This window comes from Lagenorhynchus albirostris, chromosome 5 (assembly GCF_949774975.1).
Source record: "Lagenorhynchus albirostris chromosome 5, mLagAlb1.1, whole genome shotgun sequence".
NCBI lineage: Eukaryota > Metazoa > Chordata > Mammalia > Artiodactyla > Delphinidae > Lagenorhynchus > Lagenorhynchus albirostris.
The window spans coordinates 71,919,899-71,935,681 of record NC_083099.1 but is presented as its reverse complement, the minus strand read 5'-3'; the positions used below and the strand labels follow the sequence as shown (position 1 = coordinate 71,935,681).

Here is a 15,783-nt window from a genome sequence, read left to right as displayed (position 1 = left end):
CACCGAGGATTACTTAGGCTGGGGATGACTGTGGCAAGAGTCTCACTGCATTTAAAGTACCATCGGGTAGTAAAGGAGAAACGTGAGCCTCACCTTGCGAGACGGAAAAGCTAAATTTGATGAATAAACCAGACCTCAGGTGCTTTCTGGAACGTGTATTTCCACTACTTCGCTGTGCTCTTGTCACACCACGCTTTTCCTTCTGAGCGTCAAGAGTAATCGGTTTTCCGGTTTTGTTTTTTCATTTAAAACATCTCTCCTTACGCTAGTGATGTCATCCCTGGAAGACTGAGATGTAAGAAGAGGTGAATCATGTATCACCTTCGCATCTCTTCTAGAATTACATCAGCCAGAGCCCTGGGGTGCAGTGGGGATAAAAGCCAAAAAGTAGAGGGGAGGAAAGAGGGAAAGGGAGGGTGCCGGTGGGGGGAGGGAAAGAGAGAGCCGGTTCTTTTGCAGTCTGCTTATTTTCTTCTTTCTCCTTCCTCAACCCCTAAACACCCCTTCCCTATTTATAAATCAGATAACAGGAAAAATCAGACTTTAAAGAGACAGTTGCCTTATATTTATTGATGGTGTTGGTGTAAATGTCACTTGTCTGAACTTTCTGACCAATCACCATACCCCCATCAGTCACAGATGAAAGCCACCTTGGCATTCTCATTGGACACATCAATTGGATTAAGAAGGAAGACATGAAGACCCTGCCCCACCCCCAAGTATTCATCAAATGATCTTCACGGTGATTAATGTTCTCATCAGTTTCAAACAGCAAAGAAACTGGCAGTGCATGGAAATAACCTGAAATATGAAATTACTGAAATGTGAAATCTAACCATGCAAACTAGCGATGACCCACAGCTGACCTTCCTGCCCTCTCTCTACCTGAGGGTTTGAAAACATCATCCAATAATGTGTAGCTGAGGTATTCAGCAAAAGGGATAGGGACTCTCAACCAAACCAAAATATAACAGAAGAGAAATATAAGCTAGGCCTTGTTCTAATGCCCTCAGAAAGTGACTCTGAATATTTTTCAATTTCCCACCCACCCACCCACCCTTCGCTTTTCTAAAGATCATCTTATGCCTGAACCACTCCTGTTAATTAGGGAGAAAATCTACCACCCCCCTTCCTCTATGGCTCCAGTGAATTCCAGACTCCCTAGGATCACTGGGTCTAGCTGCTCCGAACACATTTATGATGAAAACAAAACCAAGGGCCTCAGGACGCTACACGAGGGAAGGCCAGGAGAGCGATCAATTTCTGCAACATAGGAAAAGGGGCCCATAGGGGCAAAGGGAAAAAATAGTTTGCAGAATGCACAGTTTGGGCAGAATCTTATTACAGCTTCCAGCTGATCGGGTGTAGCCAAACTAGAGACATCTGTTTGGAGTTTACAACAGAAACAAACACACGGAAAGCATGAAAACGCTAAGACACACACACAGACCAAGCTCTAGCAGTTCTTCTCCGCCTTGACCTCCAAACCATTCTCCCACTGGGTCATGCTGGGTTGCAGAAGGAAAGGAAATAGGCTCTTCCACCTGCCCCTGCCCCGACCCCACCCCACGTGCACCATGACTCATTCAAGCCATGACTGGAACCTCTCCACTTTCCTCTCTCCTTGACTTTCCTCCCAGGAAAAACAGAGATGCTCCCACTGCTGAGAGCATCGTGGGGACTTTCCTTAGTTCTCTAATTCACACCTTTAAAGCTCCTTGAGCTGTCTGGAAAGGAAAAGGTGAACCACAGAAGAAGGTGGTAAAACCTCAGAAGACCTTGAAAGTCACCCCTCCCTAAATAACCTCACAGGTCTGGCAATGAGGAACAGAACTCAACCGGCATCTCCAAGAACTGCCTCAAAGAAGTCAGAAAAATCCTACGCTCACACAACTAATAATAAGTGAAGAACACGGCCCTAGCTGCAGCACACAGAGTTGCAGAGGACCAGAAAGGCCCCAGGCTACACATAAAGTGGGTTCCCCTTCCCTAATTACCTCCAAGCCCCGCAAAGGACAATGACTGTCCTCCCACTCCATCCCAGCCATGGTCACACCCTCTGCCGCCCAGCCCCACGGCCAAGCATTTTCTGAAGCAGGTCTAGACACTCACCTGTTCTGTTAAATTTTCCTCTTTATTCTCTCCCCACTGGCGGGCAAACAGAACCAGAGCAGTGCTACTCTTTAAAAATAACAAAATGTTTTATACACATTTCCGTATATACAACTGAACAACATTTTACATGTCCCTTTTGCACAGCAAAAGATATAAACATTGGACTCTGACAACAGTTATGTACAAAAAAAAATGTCAAAAATACTTCACAACAGTGCAAAAATATTTTACACAGTATCATGGAGTGAGATCTTTTGAGCGGAAGCAAGGTGTGTGTGTTTCTAAAGGAAAACTCCTTTTTTAGATATTAGATGTCTTTAACTGTAAACAAAATGCAACTTTCTTTCTCCCCCCCTCCCTTCCCCACCAGTTATTTGAGGAATTTGGCAGAATTTCAAGGGTCTGAGTCTGAGGTAAACAACCCAAGCTCTCGCACCAAAAAGACTGGGGGCAAGGAGGTGGCACTAAAGCCTCAAACGTTGAGAGCAAATCCTTTTTTTTTTTTTTTTTAATGACATGTCAGTGACAGCGCCAGGCCGCTCCCAGCTGGGGGCTGGTGGAGGAAGTTAACCCCTCCTCCTCAGGCCCCAGCTGCCCACAAACAGGAAACTGGCCAGCAGGCACCTCACGCCTGCGGGGCTTTGCTAACACCAGCTGCCCTTCCCCTCTCCAGACCCCAGAGGGCTGCCGCTCTCCCCTTCCTTGTAGGGTTTCCCTCCCCCATATCTCCACGTGCAATCTGAGCCCTGCTTCAAACAGAGCCAAACGTATGGGGGTGGGGGAGGGTCTGGGCCTCAAGTGTCCCCTTTCCCCTTTCTTGGGGGGGGGGGTCGGGAAGGTAAGCAAGTGGTGGAGAGACGGGGGTGGGGTGTCACGATGCGGCAACAGGGGCGCGCACAGGACATTGCTGGGAGCTCAGCCCGAGTGGGGCTCGTCTGGTCTGGCGCAGTCGGCGGGGTCCGACTGGTCCCCGGCGGTGGTAGTGGTAGCTTCCGGGCCCCCTCCTTCGATGGAGCTCTCGCTACCCGTGCTCTCACCCGACAGCAGGCGCGTCACCCGCAAGTCGGCCTGCAGGCTGCGCACGTCGTTGCCGAAGCTGAGCTCTCCCAGATCATTAATAAGCTGGGACAGCTCGGCCTTCATGTCGGAGGTGCTGCCCAGCAGCAGAGACGGCGACCCAGCCTCAGGGCCCGGCGAGACCCCGCCGCCCCCCAGCACCTCTTCGCGGCCACTCTCCAGCGTGTCCAGCAAGTCCCCGCATTCGAAGTGCATGGCCACCACCAGCGCCCGCTGCGCCTCGGCCTCTTGCTCTGCCGGGTCGCCCTCCCCGGCTCGGTCCTCCTCCTCATCCCCCTCCTCCTCCTCCGGGCAGCCCTCCGTGTGCACCCCTCTCTCTTCCTCCTGCAGCTCCTGCTCCTGCTGTTCGCCGAGCAGATCCTCGGTGATGGAGCCGAGCTTGGGCGCGCTGCGGCTGCGCTCCACCGGCGGCTTGTAGCAGCAGGGTCCGTGCAGGAGCAGCTTGCGCAGGGGCACCAGCGGGATGGTGTGCGCGCCCACCAGCTCCTGCTGTTGGTGACGCGCGTCGTCCCGCCGCTTGAGCCGTTTAAATTCCGCCAGAGCGTTGGCTGACGTCTGGTAGAGCAGCAGGGCCATGGCCTGCGCCTTCTCGGGCTTGGACACCAGCACCGCGTGGCAGCGCAGCATTACCGCCTTGTGTTTGAGCTCGTGCCGGTAAACCCAGGCGAAGACCTTGGGCAGTCGCGCGTCCGCCACGCAGTAGGTAACGCGGTGCAGCAAGTAGAGGTGGCCCGGGCGGCGCAGCGCACGCTCCTCGGCGTGCACCATGCGGATACCCTGCGCACTCACAGTCAGCTTCATCTTGGTGCCCTGACGGCCCGCCTCGCTCTTGCTCCAGATCTTGCCCACCGCTAGGTCGGTGCAGCCGTCGCCGCGCGCCTGGATGGTGGTGGCATTGCCCAAGTAGAGCACGGTGTAAGTTGGGTCCTCGCTGGTGATGTGCAGCTTCTTGCGCTTGGAGCGGAACATGCTGCCCACCCGGCTGAGCGCGCCTTCGGGGCACGCCCGTGCCAGAGAGCTGAGCGCCGAGTAGTGCAGGCTCACCGCGTAGCCCTTGGGTTTGGACGCCTGCCGTGGCGGCGCCTCGGCCAGCAGCTCGAACTTGTGCTTCTTCCACGGCAGCATCTCCGGAGGGCGCCCCAGCGCAGCTGGGCGGCGGCGGAGCGCCGACTGAGAGCCCGGCTGAGCCACCCGCCCCGGCCGGGCTCGGCCGGGGCAAGACCGAAAAATAAAACTCTGCTGGGAGTGGCCCAGTCGGAGGGAGTGGGGGCGGGGGAGATGTTCGAGAACCCCGCCGAAAGAGGTAGGGGTAGAATTTTTTAAAGAGGATTTAACTGCAAGGAGAGGGAGTGGGTAGGAGCACACAGATTTACCCCAGCCTGGGCAGGACCAGGGCAAAGAGTCTTGGGCAAGCAAAATGAGAGAAAGCACGAGAGTGGAGCAGAAAATGTCTTTAGAAAAAAGGGATGCGTGCGTGCAGCAAAAGCAGCCGGGATGGTGCGAGAATACGCAGGAACTCCTCGGCGAAGGTGAAAAGGGGCCCCCTCGCACACACACACAATCCCCAGGGCTAGGGCCAGAAACCGCGGAAACTCAACCGCGAGTGTGCCCAGGGGTCGGTGCTCCCCACCCCCAAGGGGTGCTGTAGGCAGAGAGCCCCTCGATTGAGCGGGTCCCAGAATCAGCTGCTTGCCCCGAGTGCGCTCAGATGGTGGGTCCAGCTGGCCGCGGCGGGCCCAGCGCAGCAGTCCCGCCGTGGCTCACTGCATTTTCTCTCCCGCAGGACGCCGGGGACTCTGGCTTCGCCGGCTCACTGTCCGGGCTGGCTCCGCCAGGGCAGCGCCGGCCTCCGAGGGCGGGGCGTGCGCATGGTCGGCTCCGGGGATGGTCGCTACCTCATTTCTTCTCTCCGGAGGGTGTCCGACTGCGCTCCCGGGATCCCCTGGCTCGGCTGCCCGCCTTTGCAGCGCGCCCCCTCCGGTGTCGCGAGCCGTAGCTGCCTCGCCAGCCTCATATCCTTGCCGTCTGGGAGGAAGATCTCGGGTAAATATAGGCCGGCGCGAACCATTCGCCGCGCGGGGACAGGGGAGGAGCAGAGAAGAGGATCTGTTTCGGGCTTGGAAGGCCGGCGGGTTCCTGGTCTCTTAAAGGGACCTGGTTGCAGCCATTGGTTGAGGGAAAGGGGAGAACGGTCCAACCTGGCAATTAAATCCCAAGTTTACCAGCAGAAATTCTGTAGAATTTATCTACAAAAATCGCCAAGACCTTTGGTTACCCCGCAAGAAAAGCAACTTGAATTCTGACACTCCACCCCCCAGCCTGAATTGCAACTCACTGATGTGTGTCTCCATCGGAACTTCTGGGGGAGGTGGTGGAGGGTGGGATTTACACTATACAATACAAAAAGGTTGGGGAAATAGTGATTCTTTCCGTGTGTAATAGCTTTCTGAAATTGACTGGGTGCTGTTTAATTTTTTTTTCCAAAATTTTATTCTATTAAAGAAAATAAAGAGGGGCAAAGAAAACGCTGAGACTTATCTTTCACTATCTTGGAGCCCTTTCTCCACAGGCAAAGAGCAGATAGTGAAAAGAGAGATGAGTGGTAATGGGATGATTAGCGTGAACACTATAGTATGTGCTTGGTAAATAAGGTGCTTCCAGCTTCTAACCCCCAGCAGTGCCCCCTCCTTCTGTCAGGCCTCAGAGTAGAGCAATTTTCTGAGATATATTCAATTTCTAAGTGATGCTTGTGTGTGGTTAGAACTCAGTTTATAATTTGGCAGGCCAGTCATTCAGTTTTATTACATCATTGCCACATTATGGATGAGAATTCCTAGTAAAAATTCAAATGATGTTTTTTGTTTGTGTCAAATAATGCCCGGCCACCCCCCACAGAGAATGATTAACATTAATCATTCTTTTCTCTTGTGCCAGCTGGATAATGTCACTTTAATCATCTGGCCGGCTTGACCCTTGGCTAGTAACTCATTTCTGGGCCCTCGAAACAAGGGGCTTGCCTCTGCGGTCTGCTCAATCAGAGCAAAACCACTTCTAGCTGGAATGTGCACGTGACCCCGCGTCAAACTCCCAAGCTCATCCCAGAGGAGGAGAGTAGGCCCTCCCACTCCCCAGGCCCAGTCTACTGGGGATCTAGATGTCTCTGGCTTCCATACCAGGTTCTGATTTCAAAACAACTGTAACTTCTCAGGGACATTCTCTGACCCTCTACCTTTACTAACTTTTAACCTTTCTTTGAACTCTAACGCAATTTTCTAGAGTCACTGGCGCTGCGCTTCAATTTAACTAACTTTCCTGAGTACCTTTTGGTACCAGGCCCTGAGCTGGGAACAGACCTAATTCCTGTCTCCAAGAAGCTCCCAGTCCAATGAAGGATGTAAACTTCACCCACCTCTGGGCTTCTTCTGGAATGTAAGTTCTGTGAGAGCACCCTATCTCCCTCCAGTGCCTGACACTACTTAATTGTTGAATGAATGAATGACGTATGCATGTAAACAAGAAGACAGAGGGAACTAAATGCCCTGAGACAAGACCCAAAGTACTCTGAGAAGCTGGAAGAAAAGGTTCTTTGTGACTAGGAAAATCAGAAATGGTTCCATGGAGGTGGTGAAGTGTGAAATATGGACAGGATTTTGCCACGGAGGGAAGAATGAAAGGGCTTTCCAGATATAGAGAACAGCAAAATTATAGAACATAAAAATGCGTGCACACGTGTAGTTGAGGATGGCATTTGACAATTGTGACAATGAAAGAAGAAAATTTCCCGATCAAACAAGGATGTCTCCTGATCATGCCCTCCTAGTTTCTGAGGGAAGGAATGGCATTTTCATGGCTGGCTGGTCCCAGACTGTCATTAGACCAAAGCTCTAATGCCTTACTCCTCAGCTGCACTGATGGGTTAATGGATGTACGGTGTTGGAATGAGCTGGTTAGGACTATAAGAAGCCATTTAAACCGAGGTTAATTCCTCTTCTGCTCACGTTTCTGGAATATCTTGCAGTGGCAATGGAGTAGATGGTATGTGCTCCCAACAAAAAATTCCGATAAAAAACCCACCAAATTAACCTGTGCTAAGTGACCTTTAGCTGGTCCATAATCTCGAAGTCTAGACTCTACAAAAGCAGGCATCATATTCAAGCAGTTAACATTTCCAAATTACTCAGAGGTCCAGGGACCAGAAGTGTTTGAGCAGGAAGAGAAGGGACCAGTGGTGGGAGCTAAGGCTGGTCTCAGCCTCCGTGAGAGGCACCTCTTTGGGCTTCATGCGGTGGCAGGGAAACCAGTGGACCACAGCAGCAGGGAGGACTCCACTGGCGGGCCAGGCTTTCCAGTGGAGCCAGAGTGTCAGACCCAGATGCACAGGCCCACAGAGCTGCTCCTAGGCTGTCTTCTTAATAAGCCTGTTTTCAACCTGGGGAGGACAGAGAAATTCTAGGCAAATGTCAACACTCTGACATGTGAGTCCCGCTCTGTGCAGATTTGAGACACAGAGCAGTTCCAGAAGAGACCTCAGCAAATTCAGCTGGAAACGGCTTAGAAACTGCATAGGACCGCAGACTGCACTTGTTTTTTATGACACTGCCCCATCTACTGGTGCCAGGCAGAAGTGACACTTGATGAGATGGTTTCTCATAGAACTGGATAAGCCAGTGGTTGAATCAATACACAGCCAAGTCACAGCTGGAAAGAAACCCAGCCTCTAACGTAACATGTAAGAGTCAGCCATTTAGCGCGCAGGAAGCTTTCAGGCTGGTTTTCTCCCACCTTATTTCTTGCATAACGCTCCTGCCTCTTGGTCCCCCTCCCGCTACACCCCACTGAATGAACACCCCGCTTCAGAGACGATAAATGACGTACCTGGGATCTTCAAAGTCATTCAACAAATATTTGTGGATGTGATTTGTGGATATACTGTGGATGTGATGTTGTTGCTGGGGATACTGCCCCAAAGCAGACAGACGGGTCTCTGCCCTCATGGGATTTATATCCTATGGGGAGGCAGATAATCAGCAAACAAATAACTAATAAAGTATCAGTTAGTGATAAGTTGCCGAGGAAAAGAAAACAGTGTTAGGAGTAGGAAGTAGCTGGCTTAGACAGCAGAGCCAGGGAAGGCATCTCTGGGCAGAGACCTGGATGGGATGGAGCCAGCCAGGCAAAGATATGGAGGGAGAACATTCCAACCCGTGTTGGCCAAAGTGGTAGTCACTGGCCACGTGTGGCTAATGAACACTTGACATGTACTTGGTCCAAATTGAGATGTGATGCCAACATGAAATACACTCTGGATTTTAAAGACTTAGTAAGATAAGAAGGATGTAAATTATCTCAATAATTTGATAGTAATTATATATCAAATGATAATATTTTGGCTATTTTGAGTTAATAGAATATACTATTAAAATTATTTTTGCCTGTTTCCTTTTACTTCTTTAATGTGGCTGCTAGAACATTTAAAACTATACATATGGACAGCTTTGTGCTAGGCAAAGGGCACACCCAGTACGAAGTCCCCAAGGTGGGAATGATTCCAGTGGGTTCAAGGACTCTCTGGCTTCAGAATCCCACTCTGTGATCACAGCCTCTTAGCCTTCCAGCCCTCTTCATTCCTTACTCTATCACATCAGTTCTTTAACCTTCTCAGGACCTCCAGGGTCTACGTCAGCATTCCTCACAAGTAGACTCACCCACTGGCTGCATCAGAATTCCCTGGGACAAGTCCTGGATCCCACCCTTAAATGGGAATTTCTGGAGTTAGGGACCTGTATTAAACTCCTCCATGATAGAACAGTTACTCAAGTTTAGTGAGCCCTGTCCTAGCCCACTTCATTTTTCCCACTATCAACTCCTTCCTAACCTCTTATCCTTGCCTTCCTCCCCATCCAAGACCTTGTGGATGAGCATCGGGTCCACAGTTTCTGTGCACTGCATCCACCCCATCCCTGGACCACTGCCACAATCTCTATGCTCTGCTTCTGGAGCTATAATGCTGAGTAGAATCCCTCAGCTGTTTGGGCAGTGCCTCAACCCATTCTGACCCCTCCTATGGTAGGCAGAATAATGACCCCCCCCAAAGATGTCTATGTCCTAATCTCCAGAACTTGTGAATATGTTACAGTACATGGCAAAGGGGAAGGAAGATTCTACAATTAAGGTAGAATAGGTAGGTAGAAAGGTAGATAGAATTAAGGTTGCTAACTAACTGACCTTAAAAAGGGAGAATAATCTGAATTATGCAGATGGACTCAATGTAATCACCAGGGTCCTTAAAAGTGAAAGTGGAGACCTCAAAAACATTATGCTAAAGCGAAAGAAGACACAAAAGGTCACATACTGGGCTTCCCTGGTGGCGCAGTGGTTGAGAGTCCACCTGTCGATGCAGGGGATGCAGGTTCGTGCCCCGGTCCAGGAAGATCCCGCGTGCCGCAGAGCGGCTGGGCCCGTGAGCCATGGCTGCTGAGCCTGCACGTCCGGAGCCTGTGCTCCGCAACGGGAGAGGCCACAACAGTGAGAGGCCCGCGTACTGAAAAAAAAAAAAAAGAGAGAGATAAGGACATACTGTATAGCACAGGGAATTACAACCATTATCTTGTAATAACCTAAAATGGAGTATAATCTACAAAAACACTGAATCACTAGGCTGTACACCTGAAATTAATATAATATTGTAAATCAACTATACTTGAATTAAAAAAAAAGAAACCTATGCTCTTTTTATTTTAAAATTTATTTTATTCTAGTAGAGTTGATTTACAATGTTGTGTTAGTTTCTGCTGTACAGCAAAGTGATTCAGTTATACATATATATATATATGCATTCTTTTTCATATTTTTTCCATTATGGTTTATCACAGGATATTGAATATAGTTCCCTGTGCCATATAGTAGGACCTTGTTGTTTATACATTCTATATATACTAGTTTGCATCTGCTAATCCCAAACTCCCAAGCCATCCCTCCCCCATCCCTCCTCCCCCTTGGCAACCACGTCTGTTCTCTATGTCTTTGAGTCTGTTTCTGTTTCGTAGATAAGTTTATTTGTGTCATATTTTAGATTCCACATATAAGGGATGTCATATGATATTTGTCTTTCTCTTTCTGACTTACTTCACTTAGTATGATAATCTCTAGGTCCATCCATGTTGCTGCAAATGGCATTATTTCATTCTTTTTCATGGCTGAGTAGTATTCCATTGTATATATGTACCACATCTTCTTTATCCATTCATCTGTTGATTGTTTCCATGTCTTGGCTATTGTGAATAGTGATGCTATGAACATAAGAGTACGTGTAAGAGTACTTTCTGAATTGTAGTTTTGTCTGGATATACACACAGGAGTAGGATTGCTGGATCATATGGTAATTCTCTTTTTAGTTTTTTGAGGCTCCTCCATGCTGTTTTCCAGAGTGGCTGCACCAATTTACATTCCCACCAACAGTGTAGGAGGGTTCCCTTTTCTCCACACCCTCTCCAGCATTTGTTATTTGTAGACTTTTTAATGACGGACATTCTGACCAGTGTGAGGTGGTACCTCATTATAGTTTTGATTTGCATTTCTCTAATAATTAGCTATGTTGAGCATCTTCTCATGTGCCTGTTGGCCATCTGTATGTCTTCTTTGGAGAAATGTCTATTTAGGTCTTCTGTCCATTTTTCAATTGGGTTGTTTGGTTTTTTGTTATTGAGTTTTATGAGCTGCTTGTATATTTTGGAAATTAAGCTCTTGTCAGTTACGTCATTTGCAAGTCTTTTCTCCCAGTCCATACAAAGCCTATGCTCTTTGTGTTGAGTCAAGTCAGGCCTGACTCTGGAGGACCTTGAATAGCAGGCGGAGGCATCTCACAAACTGGATGAGTCATTGGAGGCATTTGAGTAGGGACGTGCCTTGATCAGAGCCGGAGCTCGGACACCCACATCCCAGCTCCCACTCAGTGAGAGTTCCAGAGCAAGATGTTGCCCCTTTCTGGCCCTCACCTTCCTGCTTGTGAGCTGAGCGAACTCCCCTCTGGTTCTAAGATCATAGGAGGCTGTGTTGGTTTTCTAGGGCTGCCATAACAAATTACCATAAACAGGGTGGCTTCAAACAATAGACATTTTTTCTCTCCCAGGTCCTGAGGCTGGAAGAAGAAAGCATCCTTCCTTGCCTCTTCCTGTTTCCACAATCCTTGGCGTTCCTTGGCTTGTAGACATATCGTTCCAATCTCTATCTCCATCCTCTGATGGTGTTCACCCCCTGTGTCTTTTCTGTGTGTGCCCAAATTGTGTCTTCTTATAAGGACATCATTACAGTAGGGCCCACTCTAATCACATATGACCTCGTCTTCACTTGATTACATCTACAAAGCTCTTATTTCCAAATAACATCACATCCATGTTAAGAGTGGAAGCTCTCTTTTTTTTTTGGGGGGGGGGAACCTCTGTTCTTGAGAGACACCATTCAACTCAAAGCAGAGGCCATGATAGGAAATTGCAGGGGTGAGAGAAGAAAATAGACAAGTTAGATGTCTATAAACTCTGAAGGTCACCCTGTGTCTGAAGTCCCCAGAGATGTTCTCACCATGACCTTGTTTGCCCTGAAGCCCCTCCTTTCATGCGCTGCTTGCTTGGAATATTTACCACCTGGACAAGGGCCAGGCAGAAATGCAAAGGCATAAGGAGGCAATCAAGAGAAGAACGATGAGCCTTGCAAGTGAGCCTTTCTCATCAGTGCCACCAGAGGCAAGGAAGCCCAAGTTTGTCCCCTCCAAAAGCAGAGGGCAGTGAAATTGCTATGCCTGCCTGGCTCCCTTTAAAACTGAAACCTTGTATCTTCACTTTTCCGTTTGTGCTAACAGTACTTTAACTAATGATGACCGCATTTGCTAGATGGTTGGTTCATGGTGCCCTCAACCCTCACATGACATAAAGGGTGCAATGTTGTCTTTTCCTTGGGTTATATGGCGAAGGAACCGCCCTGCTATTGACAGCCTGGGCACCTTTTCTGAGACCATCATTGTGCCCCTGTTATTTCAGGGACTGGGGTGAAACAAAGGGTAGCGTGAAGCAGAAGGGAACCCATTGAGGTAAGGAGTCTGTTAAGCACCTTAGTGATTATGTATTCCAACACCCACTTTGAAGTATGAACCTACTTGAGAACATCCTGATGCCTGGTTATTTAGCCTTTGCTTAAACACCTCCAGTGGCAGAGAGCTCACTCCCTTTCAAAGCTATCCATTCCATCTTTGAACCACTCCAATTGTAAGTAGGTGGAAACAGATGGCAGTGGCAACTCTGTAGCTTCGCCCTATTTGTTCTAGTTCTGCTTGCCTCATGTCTACTCAGAACACTCTTCTCTCCTGTCCTAGGGTAGTCCTTCACATAAATAGAAATGGCCCATTATACCTTCTCCCGAGACTAGCCATACATCCTCCACCATTTCCTCATTCCTCACCATGCAAGTGTACCTGCTAACATTATCAATGTATCTATTAACCTATTAAAGTGACTTAGGGGAGGGCCCACGGTTAGACACAAAAAGTAAAATCCCAGTAGTCAGAAGACTTTCCCAATGGATTAGGGTCTACCTGGTGGTGTAGTTTGTGGCTCCACCAGCGACTTGAGCTATTTAACCTTGGATGAGTCCCTCTGTCAGGCTGATCACCACTAAAATACAAGCTCATAGGGGCAAGAAGTTTGTCCAATGCTGAATCCCCAGAGCCTAGAGATGAATGAATGAATGAATGAATGAACAAGAGAAACCTGGCACTTTCCATCTGCAGATTTTAGAGTTGGTGATTCTTTTTCTTTTCTTTTTTTTCTTTTTTTTTTTTGCGGTACGCGGACCTCTCACTGTTGTGGCCTCTCCCGTTGCGGAGCACAGGCTCCGGACGCGCAGCCTCAGCGGCCATGGCTCACGGGCCCAGCCGCTCCGCGGCATGCGGGATCTTCCCTGACCGGGACACGAACCTGTGTCCCCTGAATCGGCAGGCGGGCTCTCAACCACTGCACCACCAGGGAAGCCCTAAAGTTGGTGATTATTCATTCTATTTGGAGCCTTCTTTACTTTGTATTACTTCACTGAACTTTACTGGGTCTCAATTTCTACAACTAAAAGTTCAGAAAAACAACAGTGCCCTTTCTCACTTGACTGTTGTGAGGGAAAAAAGAATGACAAAGTCATCTGTGAATAAAAGACCCCGGAAATTCCACATGTAACTACAAGAGTTGGGGGAAAAATCCACAGGTTCAAGTACAGTACACGTAGGATCTTGTAGCCTGCACACCAAAACAAGAGGTCATTTACACGTTTCGTTGCACACACAATGACTTGCACAAGCAGGAAATCGATGTTTGAAGTGACTCAAATTAATCATTTATAATAACCACAAAGGGTTGCTGAACTACTGAAACTTGACAATGTGTAAGAATCCACTCATTTTCAACAGGGATAAATTGAGAATCGCAGATAACCAAAGGGAATTTCCCTACTGATTCAGTGACTCTGCAGAGACTGCCAGACTTCTATTTTCACAACTCTCAGCCTTATGCAAACTGCTTTAATGTCCTTGTGGAAGTAGTTGGTGTAGAGAATGGGAGAGAGAGAGGGGCAGGGTTGCAAGCTTGCCTGGGAACAATTTTTCTACCAGTGACACATTGTTGGCCAAGGGGTGAAAAGAAAACCAAAACAGAAACCCACCTACTCACCCCTCTCCATTCCCAGAGAGAGGTGGAGCCCAGAGGCAGAACAGTGCAGAGTTGGAGAGCAGAAAGCTACTCCCAAGGTTTGTTCCTGGGTGTGGGTTTGCGGGGCTTGGAACTACATTTGTTGAACCACAGTAAATCAAGTAGTATGCAACATCATGAATGAGGAACACTCCGTATTGCTAGAAACTGGATACGAGGCTTCCAGTCTCAAAATCAATGCAACTTTCTCCAAGGGTCAGCTATTCAGAAAGTCTTGGCTTCAACAGAAGGTCTAAGCTATATGGGCATTCAGGAGGATCTGACCAGTATTCCAGACAGAAACATTTCCACTGTCGTGACAAAGGGATGAGGGCAGTTTGGCTGGGTTGTGTCGTTCCCTGAAGTGTGTGGGTGGAATGGCTTCTGTAGTTAGAGGGCAGGGACCGGGCTGATTCATCTTTGCAACCCCCTCACTCGGGAGCAGCAGCCAACACCTTCCCCACCCTTCACCACCACCATCATCACTCCCTCCTCATCTCACTTGGTTTCTCTGAATCTGGATCCCATAATCATGTCTCATCAGCATCCTCAGGTCCCCTCCCTCCTTGCCCTTCTCACTGAACTAGCCTCATAATCCCTCAACATGGACCAATTATACATCTGGATTCTCACCTGCATTGTCCACTTCTGGGGAGAAAGTTGTTCAGTTGTGAAAATGGGTACCCCACAAAATACCAGGCAATGAACTTGCAGCATTATCTCATTTGCTACCTCTGCCGGACAGGAGTTATTATTATCCCCATGAACCACATAAGAAAACTGAGGCTCGGTTAGTTCTTTTTCAATGGTAGATTTGAGGAGCATCTTGGGGCGATAGAATTATTTTTATTTTTGACTGACTTATTGGTCAGCCAGGAATAGTTGCTGCTATTTTAATTTTATAATGTCAGTGTCTTTTTGACGCCCCACCCATCTTGATTAAATTATCACTTTATTTGGTCAAGATTTTTTGGAGCCCATAAGAGGAATGACAATAGAAACCAAAAGTGTTTGTTTTCCTTAAATCTCTGAAGGTGACAAAATCTGGAAGAGGAAATGAGGGTGAAGTCCCAAGTTTCTGATTGAGCTCTAGGAATGAGGTGGCAGGTTTCTTTATATCGTCTATTATTATTTTTAATATCTTTATTAGAGTATAATTGCTTTACAATGGTGTGTCAGTTTCTGCTTTATAACAAAGTGAATCAGTTATACATATACATATGTCCCCATATCTCTTCCCTCTTGCGTCTCCCTCCCTCCCACCCTCCCTATCCCACCCCTCTAGGTGGTCACAAAGCACTGAGCTGATCTCCCTGTGCCATGCGGCTGCTTCCCACTAGCTATCTACTTTACATTTGGTATGTATATATGTCATATATTATTATTATTGTCACTAGAACATAAAGTTCATTGAATCTTACTGTATGAGTTAGTTTTATCTTTAACCACTCAGCTCCAAGAGAATGCCAGAAACTGCTAATTCTCTTCCATGGGTCTTCTCCATATCTTACTTCTGGAAATGATGTTCAGGTTTTTTAAAGATACACTGTTTCTAAGTTGAGAAATGGGAGAAACCACGTTCTAATGTATTCCTTTACTGATCTGTGAGCACTGCCTTCCCAAAGCCTTGCCAGCTACTACATGGCTTGTCAGCAGCCCTTTGGGTATTTCCCAAAGTTCACTCCAATTCAGTAAGAGTCAGCAGTGAGGTGTAGCACACAACGGTCAGGGTCCCAGCTTTTCCTGACCCAAACTTGCTGTGACTGACTTTTAGCCAGTCCACTTCAGTATCTTCACTAGCAGGGAGTGGACTTCTCTTGCTACTCAGAGTGGCCTGTGGCCCAGACCAGCATCATCAGCATCTCCTGGA

The 15,783-nt window shown here is 48.2% G+C and overlaps 1 protein-coding gene across 1 annotated transcript; it reads right to left on the bottom strand.

Annotated features, from left to right (window-relative positions):
* Window positions 1–542: 542 nt before the first annotated feature.
* Window positions 543–5,234, bottom strand: FAM43A (family with sequence similarity 43 member A). Its single transcript, XM_060150333.1, has 2 exons — window positions 2,113–5,234; window positions 543–801 (listed from the first exon to the last, which is right to left on the bottom strand). Exon 1 carries the CDS (start codon window positions 4,315–4,317, stop codon window positions 3,031–3,033), a length of 1,287 nt encoding a protein of 428 aa, XP_060006316.1. The 5' UTR covers window positions 4,318–5,234; the 3' UTR covers window positions 543–801; window positions 2,113–3,030.
* Window positions 5,235–15,783: the final 10,549 nt, after the last annotated feature.

Coding starts and splice junctions, on each gene's coding strand:
- FAM43A (XM_060150333.1), bottom strand. CDS start 4,317: ATGCTGCCGTGGAAGAAGCACAAGTTCGAGCTGCTGGCCGAGGCGCCG.